This window comes from Thamnophis elegans, chromosome 3 (assembly GCF_009769535.1).
Source record: "Thamnophis elegans isolate rThaEle1 chromosome 3, rThaEle1.pri, whole genome shotgun sequence".
Taxonomy (NCBI): Eukaryota; Metazoa; Chordata; class Lepidosauria; order Squamata; family Colubridae; genus Thamnophis; species Thamnophis elegans.
The window spans coordinates 118,319,909-118,339,484 of NC_045543.1; the positions used below are offsets into that span (position 1 = coordinate 118,319,909).

General features: G+C 37.1%; 1 protein-coding gene across 1 annotated transcript in view; it reads left to right on the plus strand.

Annotated features, from left to right (window-relative positions):
* ADAMTS6 (ADAM metallopeptidase with thrombospondin type 1 motif 6) overlaps window positions 1-19,132 on the plus strand; it is a 129,214-nt gene extending 110,082 nt beyond the window's left edge. Inside the window, 8 exon segments of the mRNA XM_032213354.1 lie at window positions 2,125-2,151; window positions 2,154-2,287; window positions 3,978-4,116; window positions 8,964-9,093; window positions 10,856-11,060; window positions 13,389-13,565; window positions 13,982-14,138; window positions 16,130-19,132. Coding sequence (XP_032069245.1) covers window positions 2,125-2,151; window positions 2,154-2,287; window positions 3,978-4,116; window positions 8,964-9,093; window positions 10,856-11,060; window positions 13,389-13,565; window positions 13,982-14,138; window positions 16,130-16,239 — 1,079 coding nt within the window. The 3' untranslated portion in view covers window positions 16,240-19,132.
* The last annotated feature ends 444 nt before the right edge of the window (window positions 19,133-19,576 follow it).

Here is a 19,576-nt window from a genome sequence, read left to right on the forward strand (position 1 = left end):
AGTTGGTGTTGGTCGGGGGGCAGAGGTTGACCCCTAGGCCCCTGAAATATGGGGTCCCACAGGGTTCGGTCCTGTCCCCCCTCCTGTTTAACATCTACATGAAGCCATTGGGTGAGATCATTCGGCGGCACAGGATAAAATACCATCAGTATGCGGACGATACCCAGTTGTATCTGTCCGCCCCATGCCAACTCAGTGAAGCGGTTGACGTGATGTGCCAGTGCCTGGAGGCTGTCAGGGTCTGGATGGGGGTTAACAAACTTGCGCTCAATCCAGACAAGACCGAGTGGCTGTTGTGTTTCCCTCCCAAAAATTTGGTTAGTACTCCATCACTCAGGCTGGGGGGTGAAATTTTACACCCCTCAGACAGGGTTCGCAATTTGGGAGTCCTCTTGGACCCACAGCTGACCTTAGAACATCATTTGTCGGCTGTGACCAGGGGGGCATTTGCCCAGGTTTGCCTGGTGCACCCATTGCGTCCCTACCTGAACCAGGAGGCACTCGCAGCAGTCACTCATGCCCTCGTGACCTCAAGACTGGACTACAGCAATGCGCTCTACATGGGGCAGCCCTTGAAGAGCATTTGGAGACTTCAGCTAGTCCAGAATGCAGCCGCGCGAGCGATTGTGGGTGCACCTCGGTACACCCACGTTACACCTATCCTCCGCGAGCTGCACTGGTTACCAATTGGTCTCCGGATACGCTTCAAGGTGCTAGTCGTCACTTATAAAGCCCTTTATCGTATTGGACCTGGGTACTTGAGAAACCGCCTGCTGCCAATTACCTCCCAAAGACCCATTAGCTCACACAGATTAAGCCTCCTCCGGGTTCCATCTACTAGCCAATGTCATCTGGCCACGACCCGGGGGAGGGCCTTCTCTGTGGCGGCTCCGGCCCTTTGGAACGAGCTCCCCACTGAGATTCGGACCCTCACCTCTCTCCAGGCCTTCCGAAAAGCTGTTAAAACCTGGCTGTGGTGGCAGGCCTGGGGTCGATGAGTTCCCTTCCCCTCTCGAATCGTGTGGCTGTTGGTTGTTTGGTTGTTTTTATATGCCCTGTACTTTTGTGTAGTTTTTGTGTTTCCCTTCCCCTCCTTGGGTTTGTGCGCCGCCCTGAGTCCCGCTGGGAATAGGGCGGCATATAAATAAAATGAAACTCGAAACTCGAAACAAACTCGATCTGTCTGAAATGGTATAGGGTTTCCTGCCTAGGCAGGGGGTTGGACTAGAAGACCTCCAAGGTCCTTTCCAACTCTGCTAAGATGTTTTTGAAAAATAAATGTATACCATTTTACCATGTATATTAAGCCAAGAGTTAATCTCATTAAACATACACTTCTGAGAAAATATGCAGCATATTCTACGATTATTGTGAAATATTTTCAGCAAGTTAAAACTAACATTGACTCCTTTATAAACTTGATTCTGAATTTTAAATGATTAGATGTATCAATTTATGCTGATTGAAAACTACTTTTATGTTTATTTTCCCTTTGAACTAATTATTTTAGTATATAAGTTAAATATAAGGATTGAAAAGTCTATATTTTGAATCATTTATAGTGTCTGAAGGCAATTGTTTATTTAAAAAAGCATTGAAATGGGGAGTTGGCAGTCATCCCTTCCTCACCCATATGATATGAGTATTCTGCATTATAAAACTAGAGCTAGTTAGATGATTAAAACATATTTTCTTAAGATATTTAGTAGTCAAAATTACAATATTGATTAATTTAGAGATTTGATTCAATTTTTAAAATATTGCAATAAATAGCCAAAAATGTAGTATTAAGCATGAATGATCAAAACGTTCTGTTTAAAGTAAAATGCAACTCCTTCAAATATAGTTATTTTGAATTTTAAACAATTTAAATTTAAATTTAGGATAGTGTGTATACCACTCTTGGTTCCTTCATCAGAATCCTTAAGTGAAGCCATTGGTTTCCATTGTAGAGGATTTTCCTTTTTTTTTTTTAAGAACTTTAATAACGTATATTAAAGAAAGCAAGTTTTAGGAAATTATGGTTCCTATGATGTAATTCCACTTTCCTTCATTTGATATTTAATGAACATTCTTATACATTCTAAATGATTTCTATCTTCATGCCATTTACACATTTTTAAGCTTTGAAAACTGAGGATGATGATTATTATATAATGGAGCCTGGACTATTGACTGGCCTAGAAAATTTGATGTTGCTGGGACAGCTTTCCATTACAAAAGACCAGCTGATGAAGCAGAATCTTTGGAAGCTTTGGGTCCTACTTCAGAAAACCTTATAGTCATGGTAAAGTATAAATTATTTTATTTTATTGTTGTGTATCGAAGAGGTAATCTAGCCTTCTGTATTGCTCATGAACCTCTTTTCTATGTTACTTAGAACCTCATTCAGAAAATAGAATCATTGCTTTGTACCTCTAGCTTTGAATAGTGTTTCCTAGATAATAGACTTATGCTGTTTTGCAATGTATCAGTTTACTTTTAAACCAATTGAGGTTTCTAAAATATAATATAATCATTTTATCTAGCAGTGTCAAATTTACATTCAGCATTTATGTCGTTTTGAAATTAACCGTATTGTAACTCACTACTATCAACAGTCTGAAGTTAGCCTCTGATCTGTTAAGCAATTTGGATATAATTGGGGGACAATATAATATAACACTTTTTTTTTGCTACAGAGCTAACAGAAACAAATACCATCTCATTTTCAGGAAGATAAGAATCATATCACTTAAATTAAAATTTAAAAATCGTAGAGTATATATTAGAAATATAAACTAGTTTTGTTTTCAATATAAATAAAAGAAATATTGAACACAGTTTGTTCAGCTGATCATTTGTTCAGCTATTTCTCAAAATTATGACAGTGATAAAAAAGGAAAATTACAACTGATCCTAAAAATTCTGGCCATCACAGCATTCTCACATCACATGATTGATATCTGGGCACATGGCAACTGATTCTCACTTACAACCATTCCAACACTCCGTAATCATGTAACAGTTTCCACACTTCCCACAAAATCAAGGGGAAAGCTATCAGAGAAAGTTGCAAATCACTTTGGTAAGTTGCTTGTCCCAGCAGCAACCACCTCAAGCCTGTGTCTTGCCTTTGCACCTCACAGGCCACTTGCACATTTTCCTGTGCCTGGCAACAGTCACTTCAGACCTCGCCAAATAATGCTGGCCATTCGCACACCATCCCTCATCCAGCAAAATCTACTTCTGACTCCTCATTCCTTACCTTTCTGCTGGCCTGCTTGCAAGCCACCTGAGCTCACTTAATGACCCCCAATCTTAGCTTAGCGACAGCAATGAGGACTACCAGGATTGCTGTCGCTAAGCAATGCAGTCACATGATGTTGTGCTCAAAGACTGCATTACTTAGCAACCTATAATTCTGGTTCCTATTACCATTGTTACCCAAGGACTACCTACATGCTTTATCAATTATCAATTTGATTATATTTTTAATCTAGTCTCCTTCTATGGTAACATAAGTAGTTTTTCATTTAATCTCAAATATTTTCAGATTGTATATGTTATTCAAAACATTGCTGGAACATTATTATGTTCCAACCTAGAACTAAAAATAAATTTCCTGACAGTTAGAACAATTAACAACATGCCTCCAGAAGTGGTGAATGCTCCAACACTGGAGCATTTATCTGAAATGGTGTAGGGTTTCCTGCCTGAGCATTCAGACTAGAAGACCTTCAAGGTTCCTTCCAACTCTGTCTTTATCCTATCCTATCCTACTCATGCTTTAGAGGTTATGACAAATGCCACATTGGGTGGGAGCACTCTAACATTTAAATTTGAAACAACTGAAGGAAATTATCTTAAATTTTAGAAACATCTGCACCAATGTTCAAAGTTTTTCTCAAAAATCAAACTGAAAATAGCTAATTGTTAATATAAGTATTAATATACCAAAGTGTTTTAATGATAAAACCAGTTATTTTCAACTGCAGATTTTACTACAGGAGCAAAATATGGGGATAAGGTATAAATTCAATGTTCCCATCTCTCGTACTGGCAGTGGTGACAATGAAGTTGGCTTCACATGGAATTACCTCCCTTGGTCAGAATGCTCTGCTACTTGTGCTGGAGGTAAGTTAGCTTCTAATAATCTTGAAAAATTAGCTAAGTAGAAATATCTAAAATATTTATAATATAATAAAGGGAAACATGTTGTTTATGTTAACAGAAACATTACTGTTAACAAAAAATTACTACCCATATTCTTACTTGAGTTTTGGAGAGAGGCACAATGTTGATTTCTTTGTTCACCAAAAATTATAAATAAGCCCATCCTAATATACTTTTATTGTACCATAAAATCAACCTACCAATCAGGTAAAACTGTGTTTTAACTATCAATATGTATTGGAGTTAGTTGGTACATAAGTGGGTTGTCTGTAATAATAAAGGAGAATGTCTATGTCCCAAAGATGCTTTTTTTTCAAGAAGCAACTGGACTTTCTGGTTTTTCTTTGAAGACGTTTCGCTTCTCATCCAAGAAGCTTTGCGGAATATTTGTAGTCAGGGTTGAAATGAAGGGCACTTGGAGTTCTCTGAAATTTGTTGTTTTCTTGCAGATATTTCATTACCCAAACTAGGTAACATCCTCAGTGGTAGTAAGAAGTGGAGTTTGCTCTCAGTTTATATTCTAGTGGCTTACCTTTTGGTGGTCCTGGGTGGGTTTTTTGGTTGGCTGTTTATTGTTGGCTTGTTTGGCAGTTCCTTGATTCGGATATTGTTTACTCGATTGTTGATCTGATGTTAATCTATGCTTATCTGGTTGCTGATTGCTGATGGGGTGGTGTTTTGGTCTTTTTATGCCCTTTTTGACTGGTTGATAGACTCTTTTACACAGTATCTGGATATTATTTATGTCTATGTGTCTATTAAATACTAATTTGTCAGAGTACCAGGCTTCCAGAAATTCCCTAAGCATTTTTGGACTTGGCTTAGTCTAGGATGGTCACAATTTCCCAAGTGAAGCTATGGTTAATGTCAGTGTGTTGTGAAATAAAGAGTTTTCATCATATCTTCTGACTGCTAGTTGGTGTTCACGGATGCATTCTGCTAGTCTTCTGCCTGTTTGTTCTAAGTAGTGGCTGTTGCAGTCATGGGTTGTCTGCATTATTTAGCTTTAGGATTCCTCCTATCAGCCAATTCTTACACTAATTTTATTTAAAAAAATGTCTTTGGCCTATGTACTAGCAACTCTTAAGCCTGGCATAATAGAATGTGTTTATTTTTAAGCATGTCATCTTTTTAATATTTTTTAAATGGAAATAGAAATATGAATTAGAAATCAAGTTCCCTCTAGGGTTTAACAGTTACCATGATTACTATCTCTTTTTAATATACTTTCACTTCAAAAAGCTGCTTCTCTCATCTTTTCTTAAACCAAACAAGAGAAAATAAATATTTAAAGGAATAAACTGCCAGGGAGAAATTGAGAGAGCGAGGAATGAAAAAGGTCAACACCTGTCCTTTTAGTCCTTCCAATTATACCACCGTGTGTTTGTGTCTATGCTATATTAAGAGTTGAAGAGATTAGTCTGTTGCCTGAAGCCATTTCCCTTAGTCCCTTCCAGTAACAATAACAATGTTCCCTCCTTGTTTTCTCTGCCAAGAATCACTAATTATCTCCCAATTTCTCTTTAATAAGTATTTTCATCTAGATTTGTATTTTTAAAATTTTAAATTATATTATCTCTTCTGATAAGCTGAAAAGTTATTTTAAATAAATAAATCAATAAGGATTGGTGTCTAGTTCTTACACCTCTATTTGTGTAGGTGCTAATAGCTATTGGTTTCCTATCAACTGTTTTTTATTTCTCTTTTATTTTTCTGTCCTAAAATTGAACCATTTGTTATTCTGTTTGATGAAAGTATTTACATAAAAGGAAGATAAAGGTTTTGTTTTATTTGCTTTTTCCTGTCGAAGTGTTGAGCTTATATGTCCTGAAAACATGGTAATAGTGAAGAACTGAATAGGAGATGAAACTAATGAAAACAATTGCTAAATATACTCATTTCAGAATAGCAGCCACAAAGCAGATTAAAGCTTACTGTGAGGTGTAAGCATTAATCAGATGTATGTTTCTGCTTGAACCAGCACTAAGAAATCTGTTGATTCATTTCCTTTATACTTAAATGATTTCTTATGTAGCTTCCATCTCAGTCTGCATGAAAGAACTGGATTTAGAAGATCCACTGGATTAGGTAGAGCAGGGGTGTCAAACTCAATTTGATTGAAGGCTGTATCAGGATTGTATTTGACCTTGGGGGCCAGAGTGGGTGTGGCCAGGGTGGGCATGGCCAGCTTGACGTCACTCCTATTAGGGTGCCCAACTCTATGGTAGCCCGAGTGCTCTGCCAGCAAAAACGGGCTCCTGAGTTCCATTTTCAGCTGCGACAGCCTCCTGCAACTTTCTGCCAACAAAAACTGAGCTCAGAAGGACCTCCTGAGTTCCATTTTCACTGGCAGAGGAACTGCGGGCCATTCCTTTGCTGTTTCCAGGGCAGCCCTGTGGGCCAGATCTAAGCACCCTGGGGGCCAGATCTGGCTCCGGGCCTTGAATTAGAGCATCAGCTTTGTATAATTACTTGGGAATAAGAGTAATTGAAGTCGGTGCTAGAAACTATAAATATTAATAATTTATTATTATTAATTATTACATATATACAGTGGACATAAGTATTCTACTAGAAAAAACAATTACTACTTGGGGTTATGTTTTGAAGGTAAAATTCACAGAAGTCTGTGGATTAAAGAGATTATAATAATACCTAGTGCTTTATTCTATTGGCCATTTTAATGGATGATAGATTTTGGTTCCAAAATTGGTGTCCTTGTTATTGGTTGTTTTAATATTGGTGCAAAAGTCTAAATTCTGAGTTGTTTCACTGCTTGATATATGACTCCCATTATTGATCTGGCTGTTTCTAAAATGACTATTATATTCTTGGAAGCACCTCTGAGCCACTGATATCAATCATCATACCCCAAGTATTAATCTTAGTTTTAAAAGCCACACTCTTACCCATTCATAGTTATCATCCAAAGAACCAGCATTATACTTGACAAGTAGTACAACAACTCTTCCTAAGTGGCTGACATCCATAACTGTTGCTGCCATCTTTAATTTTTCTTGATATCCTTATGCTTTGTGCTATATAGATATCATTTCTCTATTAATTATTAGGAACAAATCTGTGATATATAAGCAGCTCCTATATTAAAAATGACTGTTCTAATCAAGTCTGACCTCGCTTAGCTTTTCAGTATTGGCCAGCTAGATGCTGCCACCTGCTGTGATTGTTGAAATATTAGCAAATAATGTTAGGAAAAATAAGAATATTTAAAGTATTAACATTGTGTAATTCACCTGCTGCAAACTATGCATTTAGTTTTTTAAGACACTCAAAAGAATTAACACAAAACAAATTCATGAAATTAATTTGATTTCTTATTATTTCAGATAGCTTTAGGTATTAGAAGTATTACTAAGAAAATATTAGCACAATATTAAAATAGGAATTAAGTTGTAATAATAGTGTTTCATTATTGTTTGGCAGAGAAAAGACTGATAAAATTTTTATCAAACTATTTTATCAGATTCTCCCAGTTTCATTTCCTATTAATCATGTATTGCTAGGCTATTTTTTCCTTTAAACATAAGATAGGATTTGATATTTCTTAATCAAACCATTTAATTGACATTATTAGAAACTCAAGTTTTAAAACAAATATTGTTTTAGTTTTTCTAGTTTATTTTTTTTTCTTTTGCAAATTGAAACATCTCTGCTTAAAGTGATATTGATTAAGAAATAATTATCTCAGAAATGTATATACAGTACAAATACACATTGTGTTGAAGTGTGCTTCCAGACAGGTCATTAAAATTGTTGACATCTAGATCAGTTAATCAGTTAATCAAAATTATGTTTTTTTACTACTTTTAATGCTTTTATTTGCTACATCAATTAAAATAAAAAATAAAATTACTAACTAATGTGTTTTGATGTATAGCAGTAAGAATTAGATATTTGAAACCAACTTTAAATGTGTGTGTGGGGGGGACCCTGTGGAAAGGAAGGTAAAGAAACTGCACCTCTATAGAATTTGCAGTTTACTTCAACTGATAAAACTTTCCACAAATCTACAGTGCTGTTTAGAACCGCTTCCAGCTCCCTCCCCACACCCGTCCACACATCATCAAGATGAAGAGCAAGAGGAGGACTTCTGGGAGTTGAAGTCCACAAGTCTTAAAGCTGTCAAGTTTGAACACCCCTGGGGTTTTTTTCTAAAGGGTTAGGGGTGCAAGGGTCTTGTAACTCGACAGTTTTTAGACTTCCGTGCTTCAAATGCCAAAGTTACTGAGCCAACATTTTGGTTGCTAAGCAAGAGAGTTGTTAAGTGAGTTTCACCACATTTTACAATTTGGCCACGCCCACCCAGTCACATGGCTGGCAAGCCACTCCCACCCAGTCACATGGCCAGCAAGCCACTCCCACCTGGTCACATGGCTGGCAAGCCACTCCCATAAAGCAGGCCACACCAAAGAAGAGGTTCTAAAAAAATTTGAAACCCACCATTGGCTCAGTAGGTCTTTGTTTTTCGCCCTCTCCAGGTTCAAGAGGCTTTCTAGGAGCCTGGGGAGGGTGAAAATTGACCCAATATACAAACCGGAAGTTCGGTAACGAACTTCTGGGTTGCCCGTTGGGCCACTTTTCTCCTTCAGAAAGCTCCCCTGAAGCCCCTGGAAGGCGAAAAACGTCTGAAAATCAAGCTGACAGGGCAACGCCTCACGGACCCTCAGAAATGGCTCCGTGTGCCACCTGTGGCACACATGCCATAGGTTCACCATGAAGGTCACAGATTTGCTTGATTTAAAATAAGGGGAAAAAATAAAAACCATTTCATTCTACTCCTTCCTAAGGTATGCAGAAGCAAGAAATAGTATGCAAAAGACTAGATGACAGCTCTGTAGTCCAGAACAATTACTGTGATCCTGATAGTAAATTACCCGAAAATCAAAGAGCCTGCAACACTGAGCCTTGTCCACCTGAGTAAGTACTTCTTTATTCTATTCCACACTATTTATATCTCCAGACTGAAAGTACTACAATGGAACCACAGAAAAATTAGTCCAAAATTGAATTAAGAACAGGATCCAATGAACAATTATTATATATATAGCAATAGTACTTAGACTTATATACTACTTCATAGTGCTTACAGCCGTTTCGAAGAAGTTTACAGAGTCAGCATATTGCCCCAACAATCTGGGTCCTTATTTTATCCACTTTGGAAGGATGAATCAATCTTGAGCTGGTAAGAATCAAACTTCTGGCAGTTGGCAGAATTAGCCTGTAATGCTGCATTCTTATCACTGTACCACCACAGCTCTGAATATAACTTTTCAATGAATGAATAAAATTATGTTATTTTTGGGACTTGCTAATGCAAGTGACCTGCCATTTTATTAATCATAAATAAAATATAAATAATTTAATAATAATTTAATTAGCACTTTTTAAAATAACTTTTGAGAATTCACTGTTCCTCTCTGCCTATCTCCTTGGTTAGGTTAGGTTTATTCAACTTGTATGCCACCCTATTCCCGAGAGACTGAGGGCGGCAAACAACCATGGGGGAAGGGGTACAAATAACAACAATTACAGACAAACAAATTAAAATATAAACAACAGTCGCAACATTCGAGTGGGGCCAGAAGATTCTTCAGCCCCAGGCCTGCCAGAACAACCAGGTCTTAATGGCTTTGCGGAAAGCCGGAAAGGTGGTGAGGGTCCTGATCTCAATGGGGAGATCGTTCCAGAGGGCCGGAGCAGCCACAGAGAAGGCACTCTCCCGAGGAGTTGCCAGCCGACACTGGCTGGCAGATGGAATTCAGAGGAGGCCTAGTCTGTGGGATCTAATAGGTCGTAGGGAGATAATCGGCAGGAGGTGGTCTCTCAAGTACCCAGGTCCAATACCATGTAGGGCTTTAAAAGTAACGACTAGCACCTTGAAGCGTGTCCGGAGCGTAATTGGCAGCCAGTGCAGCTCGCGGAGGATAGGTGTAATGTGGGTGTACCGAGGTGCACCCACTATCGCTCACGCAGCTGCATTCTGGACCAGTTGAAGTCTCCGAATACTCTTCAAGGGCTGCCCCATGTAGAGTGCGTTACAGTAGTCCAGTCTTGAGGTCACAAGGGTGTGAGTGACTATACAAAGGGCCTCCCTCTCCAGGTAAGGTCGCAGTTGGTGCACCAGGCGAACTGGGCAAATGCCCTCCTGGTCACAGCCGACAAATGGTGTTCTAGAGTCAGCTGCGGGTCCAGGAGGACTCCCAAATTGCGAACTCTACCTGAGGGGCGTATAATTTCCTTGGTTGCAAATTTAGAAAACCAGCTAGATGGATTTTCTTTACTAGCAACACCTGGAACATTCTGGAACAGTAATATTCTTACCTAAATTAAACATGAGACTACTGCAGGATATAGTTTGTAGGATTGTTATGCTACTAGGATAACCATCTAGGATAGATCTTGTCTTATTTTAATAAATTTCACACAGGATAGGCAGCACTAGAATAAATCTTGGGAAGCTATATTATGTAAAATATATTAATTACTTCCTTAGTTACATTTGGCAGTATTATATAATTGAGACTAAAACTGTAAAAATTCTGCTTTATTGAATCAGAACTATTATATATTTTTATGCAGTATGCAGTTTTCTCATACTTGAAAGTTCAACACATTCAAGTTGTAGGGGTAATCAGTTCATTTCTTGAACTAATATTTTTTTCTAATATTCTTTCGATAGATGGTTTATAGGCGATTGGTCAGAATGCAGTAAGACCTGTGACGGAGGAATGAGATCACGAACTGTTCTATGTATCAGGAAGATTGGACCTTCAGAAGAAGAGACATTGGAGAGTACTCATTGTTTAACACATCACCCAGTTGAAAAAGAGTCCTGTAACAATCAGTCTTGCCCCCCACAGTGGGTTCCTTTGGATTGGTCAGAAGTGAGTGATCTTGAAAATTCCTTAAGTAACCACTTTACACACATCAAAACTGCAACAAGATATATTACAATGTATCTAACTTGCTGCTCTAACTCAGTGTTTCTCAACCTTAGCAACTTGAAGATGTCTGGACTTCAACTCCCAGAATTCCCCAGCCAGCAAATGTTGAAGTCCGGACATCTTCAAGTTGCCAAGGTTGAGAAACACTGCTCTAACTTACTAAACGTGATGTAGTCCAGCACTCCCAAATTTCTGTAAATCCTGCATGATCTGGGATTGCACAACATGCTAGTGTAAAACTAAAATAGAACTACAGATAGTCCTCAAGTTGTACCCATTCATTTAGCAACAGTTCAAATTTATAATATCATTGGAAAAAGTGATTACAACCAGTCCTTGCACTTACACCTGTCACAGCATCCCCTTGAGATCAAAATATGGGTGCTTGGCAACCAGCATTTATTTATGTTACAGCATCCTGGAGTCATTGATCATCATTTGCAACCTTCCAGTCAGCTTCTAATAAGAAAAGACAATGGGGAGGGAGAAATCTAAATTTATTTAGCGGCCCTGTGATTCACTTAACAACTGCAGTAATTTGCTTAACAACCATGGCAAAAAAGTAGTAAAATCAGGCATGACTCACTGATAGGCAATTGCTTTGCCTATCAGTAGAATTTCTGGTCCTGACTGAGGTGGTAAGTCAAGGGCTTCCTGTATGTAGTTTGTAGCTGGCATTTTATGGGGACTCATATTAGCAAATACTCTTTCAGCTATATACCTTTAGTATTCAAACATACATTTAAAAGTTTGTTACTCCATACTGATAAAACTGGATTCTGTTACCCTTCTAATCCAAATTCTAAACTCAAACTAATCAATATTAATTCAAAAGAGCTGATTCTGTGCACAGTATTAAATAGTACATTTCATGAATTTGAATTAATTGATATTTATTTAATTCCATATTATTCCTTAACTGAACATTTCTTGAAGCAGCTTATAGTAATATTACACTTGTGTTAATAATTTATTTTTCAGTGTCTATTTTGCATAATTGAGTTGGAATTATGAGAATAGGAGGAGCAGGGCACTGAAGTGCAAGAAAAATTTTATTCCCTAGTAATTTCTTCCTTATTTAACTGGAAATGAGATCCCATATACCCCACTTATTTTATACTTAGTCAAACCTTTCCAAGTTTCTATCAGCAAGCAGAATGATTAGTACATAAAGTGATGGTTTTAAAGAATACTTAAAATTCTAAACTCTCTATCTACAAAAAACACAGATATGGCCAAAAATATTGGTACTCCTCCAGCTCCCTTTCCCAAAATTCCAATTTATCATGAAATAAGTTGAAACTGATACAAAGCAATGTCATTCACCATTCTTTATTCTTTAGTCCATAGAACAGACACATTGCTTTGCTTGTATGATTTAACACATTCTTATAGATAATAAAACCAATGAAAATCGTATGTGTCAATCTAGATTTAAAGACCTAATTTTATCTATTAAATAACATACTTCAATGTAGAGGTAACGGTAGAGTTGCTGATATGTTATTGTGCCTTACAAGTGAATCAACCATTTCATTTGATATAGAACTTTTAAAATATTTTTCAATAACAGGGGTGTCAAACTCAAGGCCCGAGGCCCAGATCTGGCCCCTTGGATGCTTAGATCTGGCCTGCGGGGTTGCCTAGAAACAGAGAAGGACTGGCCCATGGTGACTCTACCAGCGAAAATGGAGTTTGTGAGGGCCACAAGTGGCCCTCCCGAGCTCTGTTTTAACTGGCAGAGGGTTGCAAGATGCTGTTGCAGGTGAAAACGGAGCTCAGGAGCCTGTTTTTGATGGCAGAGCGCTCAGGCCACCACAGGTGCTCCCGACACGAGTGACATCGAGATGGCAATGCCCATGCTCACCCCAGCCCCCCAAGGTCAAGCACAATCCTGATGCGGCCCTCAATGAAATCGAGTTTGACAACCCTGGTTTACAGTATGTGCAATTATGACACAATGTCCAAAATTTTAGTGATAATGAATACTTTTAATACGACAATTTTATTTGCAATCTTCAGAATATATATCTGGGCTATCAAACTCCTGGCCTGCAGATGGGCTGCATCACACACTGGCCACGCCCACAGCCAGTTTAGCAAAGGGGAAAAAAGTCATCATACGTCATGTGACAACACCATGATAGTGTGCATTTGACACCCCTGTACTATAAGTTTACCTTTTTAATAGGGCTATGTTGTTAATGTCTTCAGATTTTTACAATTTAAAGTATTTGATTCTAAACACCGTGTGTTTTTGGCTTATAGTGTACTCCAAAATGTGGACCTGGTTTTAAGCATCGTATTGTTCTCTGCAAAAGCAGTGATCTTTCAAAAACATTTCCAGTTGCACATTGCCAAGAAGAAAACAAGCCGCCTGTCCGCATGCGCTGCAGCTTGGGCAGGTGTCCTCCACCACGATGGGTCACAGGAGACTGGGGACAGGTAACATAGGCAGCTTCTTGAATATCTAAAGTGGTACTGAAGTTCAAGGACTAGATATGTGAGTCTGCTGCAACAATAATTAACATACAACACTTATGAATAAATTTGCAGTGATATATATGTTCATTGGCTTCTATAATTGTTGCACTAAGCAGCATAGTCATGCAATATTACACTTTATAATGGCATTACTTAGCAACATAAATTTCAGTCACAATTATGTTGTTAACTAAGAACTACCTGTACACTGGCTGATTTACATTGTGCAATGTAGCTCTATTCAGACGTTTCTACCACTGTCCTATATAGTGTTTCCACAAGTATTTTAAGTTCAGGATCTTATTACTTTTTGTAGCTACTGAGACTTTGACATTTGTCCCCCACTCCTTCCTTTTCATTTTTTTTTCCTGACATAGTGTTCTGCACAGTGTGGTCTTGGACAGCAGATGAGAACAGTGCAGTGTCTCTCATATACCGGGCAAGGCTCCAGTGATTGCCCTGATACTCTTCGGCCTCCATCAATGCAACAGTGTGAGAGTAAATGTGACAGTACCCCTGTCTCTAATGCAGAAGGTAAAGTTGCTTTTACTAATGCTAACATTTTAAAATATTAATATAAATCATAATATTCAGATTGAATTTTATTACCTGAATACCTAGCTTGGTGCCAAGAATTTTATTAGATACACATTGGAGTCCATGCTCCAGTTGACTTAATTACTTTTAAAGATTCTTTTAATTTAAGTCCAAGCAACAGGCTAGTTTGAAACAGAAAATTATCAGTTTCATTTTTGGCAATTTCAGCTCATAAATGAACATTAAAAAAATCTGGTTATCTAAGAATGACAACTTATCACATTTAATATCCGTTGTAACTCTTGTTAAACATTTAACTGGAAAATTATAGCGTTAATATTAGTGGTTAAGGGCCAGATTAGAAACTGAAAGACTATGAGTTCTAGTCCTTGGGACAATTATTGTCCTAGGGAGCAGACAGCGGTTCCACTTCTGAAAATGTTGCCAAAAAAACTAGAGAGACTAGTCCAGTCAATTGTCATTAGTCATTACTGACTCAAAGGCACCAACAACATCTGATGGAATGTTCAAGGCAGGTCCTTTTGGTGACTGCTCAACTTTTGGAACAGCCAATTTGGGGTCCCTAAACTCTTTAGAGAGCTGTGAAGGCCTGGCTGTTCCTCCAAGCATTGGATTAGGATAGGGGTTATGAAGTTGTTTGCTCTGGCGTTGGGGTTGGGGGAGAGTACATTTGTTTTTAATGTTGTTTTATGGTTTGTTGTGAGCTGCCTAGAATCATTATATGAGATAGGCAGACATACAAAGTGCTTTATATAAAACAAACATTACTTTGATTTTTCAAAGTAAGATGTTAACAGTGTGTATTTGGTCTAGCATATCTAATACTTTAAAATTATAAATTTCTAATAGAGACATTCATAAAATCATGATAATCTTGCTGTTCTTTTATCTGTCTTTGTACAGGAGTTAATTTTTTGTAGTTGATTTGTCTTTTAAAATATTTCAGTAGCTGAAAATTGGTTTTTCAGATTTAAATATTTCACAGAAGTCAATTGAAGATCACTTTGATCAGAAGAAAGGGAATAGCTAATGTATGAACTTTGTTAGAAACATTCTTTCCAGTCTAACAATATGTTCATACAAATGTTCTTCTATCTGATTCAGAATAACTGTTGGTTATAATTAAATAGAAGAAGGCATTTCAATCCACCTGCTAGCCAGAACAGTGTCTTCCCTCAGCTTCACCTTTCCATATTGGTTTTAACCAAGACTAAAGAATATATTTGCAACCAGATCCAAATCATTTGCCTACCTTTAGCTATATCCTAGCTTTAGCTTATTGGCTCCTTTCTCAATATGCTGACTCATTCATTTTCATGCACCTGCCCTGCATTCTATGTCTTGTTATGACAGAACTATAAAAACTGGGTTGATATATTTTGGCTGAGGTCCAACAAGCTACTTCTGGTGTGCTTTGATATACCGAGTTGAAAATAGGATGTTTTCTTCTTTTGAATGGCAGTTTTTGTCTGGTGGATGAATCCAAAGCTGCTTTAGTGATAACTCCTGTTCTTTAAATCTAGTTAGAGATTTATTTATTTATTTAGTAGCATAGGAGTATATAAAGTGCTACAAAGAAACACAAGCAAGAGTAAAGGCTGGTTCTTCCATAGAAGAACTAGCAGTCTGAATGTCATCAGTAGAGGGGGAGGGGGAGCAAAAAAAAGTCCTAAATAGAACGAGTTTACAAAAGATGAGCAAATGCAGTTGTATATATATATGTAGGCTTTGTTTCAGTCTGATTCAAAGATTGTGATCTTAAGCCATGTGGAAATATTCGTTTTGGAATGGATTTTGAAGAAAATACTAAACTTTTGACCAAATCCCTTTCTGAATGTTAACATTATTTGGTAGATGATAAGTTGTAACAGAATAAGAGTAAGAAGCACTTTATTCAATGCTATTTGTTTTTCATTGTGCATGTTTTAAATTTATGTAACGATATAATCATTGTGTACCTCAAATAGAGTGCAAAGATGTGAACAAAGTGGCTTATTGCCCACTGGTGCTGAAGTTCAAATTCTGCAGTCGAGCATACTTCAGACAGATGTGCTGCAAGACCTGCCAAGGACATTGACCTGGAGAAACTGAAAGTGCCTTGTTGCTTCATTGTGCAAATGTGTCCATCTAAGATTTCTGCACAGTGCAACCAGTCAGATAATCTACATTCACCATCCTGTGGAAAATATAACCACTGGTCAGCTCCAGCTGACAGAATTGCAAAGTTATTTTAACTTCTGTGAAGTGGGATTTATTCATCCAAAGTGCTGGACACAGTATAAGGAGGCAACGCCAAAATGGAAAACTATACCCAGTACATAGAGAACATGTGTGTACTTTCAACTAAATCCTGTTTACCTCCTTGGACCATTAAGAAAGTTGTTATTATGGACCTAGCAGTGACACTGAATCCATTTGTATTTAATATTGTTAAAATGTAGTTGTTATGGTTTGGTCATCTATAGAAGTAAAGAAGAATTTTAAAAATCCTGTCATAGCTTATAATTAATAATTATTTTATCTTACTATATAGCGCCACAACCTATGGTAAAGAAGTGGGCTTGGGAATATTATTTTAGAAGCAATTATAAATCCAAAGTAAAACAAAAGTATTTTCCTTCGTTTCATCTAATTATTTAAAGGATAATCCATATTTCCCGAGGACTGCAGTGAGCCATATATAAAGCTATTAAAAATGCATCAGGTATTTATTACCAGATTGCATCAAACAATAAATATGTGCTGCAGGTTTATAGCCATCTTGCCATTTTACAAATAAATCAGGATTTTTACTAAAGGGAATGAATTCATACTCCAGGTATGAAGATCGTATTTACTACTATTTCAGTACTTGTGTAGAGAATGCTTAAAACAAATCTTCTTAAATTCACCATTTCTCCCTTCAGTTACAGAAAGGCATTTCTGTAGCAACTAATTACTGTGTAATTATCAATGATGAACTGGCTGTATAGTGGAGAATAGTCTCTTCTAATAATCATGCTGAAACTCTTCTGGGTGTTCATTTCCTTTCTCACTGAAACAATAGAAGAATATTTTATGAGACAACGCAAAGAAGAGGGGGGGGAAGAGTTTTCTCACTTTTGGACAGTTACAAAATAAACAACCAAAAAGTACATAACTGATAAAATATTTTAAGTTGGAGTACCATAACACTTATATTCACTATATCAATCTAATAATGTTCTGAAATGTACTTAAATGTGAAGCCAAGCTCCTTGGATAAAACAGATTCCAAAATCCATTGTGAGCTAAGCCTGAAGGCCATACTTCTCCCACTCCTATTCCCTTCTTTGTCAGTGACACAACAAAGAGATAAGGAAAGTGGGTACTTGTTTATATTATTATATTGTACTTGAACACTTGCAGTTTGCAGCAGGTCCTTGATGAATGTGCTTTTGTGACTAGTTTGCCTCCTTTGTTGTAGTGCAATTGAGATGATGATGTGAACACCACCACCAACTTGTATTAATACTAGAAGTTAAATGGCACTTTTATAAATAATATTCTTAATGAGACAAGTTTTTTAACATGTTATGGTATCTAAATGTGTCAATATATTTAACGAACTGCAGTAAGCCAAATGTGTTGAATGATACTTAACTAATGTGAATTGACAGGAAAGAAAGAGAGAGAGAAACAGAGAGAGAGAGAGAGAGACTTGTGCTATGCAGTAATCTTGACAATCCTTCTGTAGGGTTTTCTGTAGACCATAACCAACAAACTCCTGTCAGATGCTACCTCTTGACAGTCATCTCCACATAGATGTGAGCAGAATTCCTTTTTGGCAACTTGCCTTACCCGGAGCCATTTACTGCTCAGTTGCAATGCACACAACTGTTAGTGGAATCAATGCTGAGGAAGGAAAATTATACACATTTAGGAGTTAACATGTAGGCATGAGAACAACATAATTAGTGGGTGAATTACTTTGTATATTTGTTCATTAAGAAAATATATTGGTGCTAATATGCCTTGATTATGCAAAGGTATAATAGAAGATATAGCTGTCATGAGGATATTTTCCAGGCAAGATACCACCGTGTAACATCCTCTGGTTCCTCTGAGACATCAATATATTTATTACTTAATGTGACTTTTCAAATAGCAAGAAATGATGGAATTTATTCTTACCTCATTTAGGACATTGCCTTTGCAAAGACTGCTTTCGCAAGCATATTTTGCTCTTTCATTGGTGCTAGATGACCAGGGAGTCCAATGTTTACTTTGAAGTGTAAAAAGAGCAATGAGTTGGAATTTAAGAAACTCTTTCCTTGGAGCAATTTTGACTTGCATTGCTAAAAGGAAAAAAAAGAAAACACAGAATGTATTTGAATTATAAATGGACCAATATGTAATGCCCCACCCCAGTAAAATTCTGAATGAAAATTAATCATTTGTTCTGACAGCACCGGACATTGCAGCTGCTACAGTATAGCCATTTATGTAATTATGATGAAATAGACCAAATGTTATATTCATAAATAATGACATTATGATGTTTATATAGGCTGCACCAAAATGGGAAGACTAACAGTTTTGGGGCATATATTAAACACAATGTGCTGTTGATTTGCCACCAGTTAAAACTATCAGACTCAGTACAATTCAGTCAAAGTATACACCCAAGTTTTTTTTTTAAAAGGGTTCATTGATACTATGGATAACAAAATTCTCCTTAACAATTCAGAATGAAAATGAATTCTTTTTATTGTGATTATTTGCTTCTTATTTTATATTCAGTATTATGTGGTACACTGTTACATTGTTATAATTGTTTTTGCTTTTGTAAATTATATGCTAATTTATTTCCATGTTGTCTAACACATGTTCTTACATGTCATGCATTCTGCTGCTTGTAACACTTAATGCAGTAAAATTCCACACCAGGCACAGATTTGTTTTTAACACAGATAATTTAGTAAAATAAAAAATGCAGCTTTTAAGAATGAGCCTTATGGTAACAATCTGTTCACTGACATGCCCATGCAAGAATTTTGCAAGCACAAATATTTACATTGTTGAAAGCACTTCTGAAAGTATATTTACTTTTTGGTTAAAGATACATCAAGTAATGTTTCTATGCTGTCTCAGTACTTGGCTATGATCGCCTTTGGGTGTGATATGGAAATGCAGTGCAGTAGACTAAACTACCACCTATTGCTCCTTCCAAACTATCGTTTCAAAAAGACTCCCATGTAGGCTATGGCTAATTCATATTAGCAACATTTTCTGGACTGTGATCATCTTGCTTTCAGGAGATTTTGTTTGTTGGTTTGTTTGGTTAGTTATTTAGCCATTTAAAGCAGCATTCCTTAGTCTCAGTATCTTTTAAGATGTGTGGACTTCAACTGCCAGAATTCCACAGCATTCTGGCTAAGGTTGAGAAACATTGA